This window comes from Nymphaea colorata, chromosome 1 (assembly GCF_008831285.2).
Source record: "Nymphaea colorata isolate Beijing-Zhang1983 chromosome 1, ASM883128v2, whole genome shotgun sequence".
In the NCBI taxonomy this organism is placed as follows: Eukaryota; Viridiplantae; Streptophyta; class Magnoliopsida; order Nymphaeales; family Nymphaeaceae; genus Nymphaea; species Nymphaea colorata.
Window position 1 is genome coordinate 9506666 of NC_045138.2, and position 1896 is coordinate 9508561.

At 42.8% G+C, this 1896-nt stretch overlaps 1 protein-coding gene across 1 annotated transcript; it reads left to right on the forward strand.

Annotated features, from left to right (window-relative positions):
* The first annotated feature begins 278 nt into the window (after positions 1-278).
* LOC116263770 (thioredoxin-like protein Clot) lies at positions 279-1167 on the forward strand. Its single transcript, XM_031643553.2, has 2 exons — positions 279-548; positions 654-1167. Exons 1-2 carry the CDS (start codon positions 407-409, stop codon positions 902-904), a joined length of 393 nt encoding a protein of 130 aa, XP_031499413.1. The 5' UTR covers positions 279-406; the 3' UTR covers positions 905-1167.
* Positions 1168-1896: the final 729 nt, after the last annotated feature.

Here is a 1896-nt window from a genome sequence, read left to right on the forward strand (position 1 = left end):
CTCGAGAACCGTCCAAAAAGAAGGCGTTATATTTACGCTTTCCTTATCAAAAAGCGTCCTTGATATTTGCAAAAAAGATGTGTCGCCTTTTTTTCACGAACCAATTATTACAGAAAAAACCAACGGAAAAGGCAGCCTCTTAGTTGACGGCTATTAGCAAAATTGAGGCTCGTCGGCCGTCGCTAGATGCCCTCGCAAGAAGCGAAGTCTATTAATGGAACCATACAAAACGCTGTGCCGTAGAAAGAGATTCTATAAAATTTTACAAGGAAAATAAGGGTTTGTTTTCCATGGACGGCTATAAATCCCTCCGATTTGGTTCCTCTCGTTCGCTTCCTCCGCTCATCGCCATCCTTCTTCTCCTTCTCTCCCTCTCTGTCTCTCTCTTCCTGTTCTGTGCTCAGCAATGGCTTCCTTAAGGATGGTGGACTCGAGGGTGGGGGATCTGGATGGCGTCCTGAAGGAGCTTCGGTCACAGAAGTCCGACCGGAAGTTCCTCCTCTTCCTCGCTGACATCGATCCCTCCACCTCCCGCAGCTGGTGTCCCGGTAACGCCCCGTTTCTCTCTTGTTCTCTCCCTCTCTCTTATTCTACTTCTGAGCTTCTTTCTCATTTGGATTATTTGGTTTTGACGGGATGCGGTTGATTTATAGATTGCGTGAGGGCCGAACCCGTCATCTACCAGAAACTGGAGGCCTTCTCCGGCGACGTCACCCTCGTCAGGGCCTACGTCGGGGACAGGCCGACGTGGCGCAATCCAAGACATCCCTGGAGGACCGATGATCGGTTCAAGCTGAGAGGGGTTCCTACCCTCATGCGTTTGGACGAAGATGGTGCCATCGCCGGCCGCCTCGAGGACCATGAGGCTCATCTGGAACGCCAGATCGACGAACTCATCCGTTGACCGCTCAGCAGCGTCCTCCCTTTCTCCCTTCGTGTGAGGGGCGACCGGACCTGTAAACGTTCTTACAATACTTTCTGCCATGTCTCTCTTTTTCTCTTGCCTCGCTCTTTCTACGCTATTTCCGACTCTGTTTCCTTCTTCCTTTCCGTTTACCAACTCATCTGTGGAATCGAGGCATCTGTGGAATCGGGGCTTCCTATCATGTTCTTGAAGCCGTAGACAAATTTAAGATATAATGATTACAGATAGATGCTTTCTTGAAATTTTTCTTTTCTTATCTAGCAAACTAAATGTATAGTATAATTAAGCATGAACTATGAATCTAAATAGAAGAAAATATCTTGCCTTCCGTTAGCTGCTGTTCACCTATTGAGTAAAGAACATATATGCATCTATTGGAACAGTTGCAAAAAATTCAAGAAACCAAGTATGCCATATTACGGAAAGAGGTCGTTGGAAAATGATGCAAGCGTGGGATGAGCGGTCCTAGGGACAGGAAATCATAAATCCTCAAAAAGGAAATAGAAGTTATAACAGTAGGCTAAGATCATGAGAAAATTATTTCATGCCAAGCTGTGGCTAACAGTTACTTCATATTTATGTGTTAAGAGTGAATCCAATTCATAGCTTATGTGTTTCTAGAGGCGGATTTTTTTGGACATGTGTAATTTTTATCATGATTTCTTATTATCAGTAAGAAAACAGGGAAAGTTTTGTGTTATTTGTTCTATAAAAAAAAGAAGAAAATTTTTTTTGATTCGTTCGTGGACTTGGGAGAGTTTTTTTTTTTTTTTTATTAACCAGTTTTGCTTGTGAATCCTGGGTATAGATTTAAGTTGTTTTGTTATCTTGATCTACCCTTTTAAATATGAGAAATTAGAAGTTGATTTGTTCAAGCATTTGAAGGGTAGATCAAGATAACAAAACACGAATCTGTTCACAAACCTTTAACTCAAATCAACTTCTAATTTCTCATATTTGAAGGGTGGACT

Excerpts from the sequence above, each read along its gene's own strand:
- LOC116263770 (XM_031643553.2), top strand. The coding sequence starts at position 407 with ATGGCTTCCTTAAGGATGGTGGACTCGAGGGTGGGGGATCTGGATGGC. Across the intron at positions 549-653 it reads CTCCCGCAGCTGGTGTCCCG|ATTGCGTGAGGGCCGAACCC; the intron begins GTAACGCCCCGT and ends GTTGATTTATAG.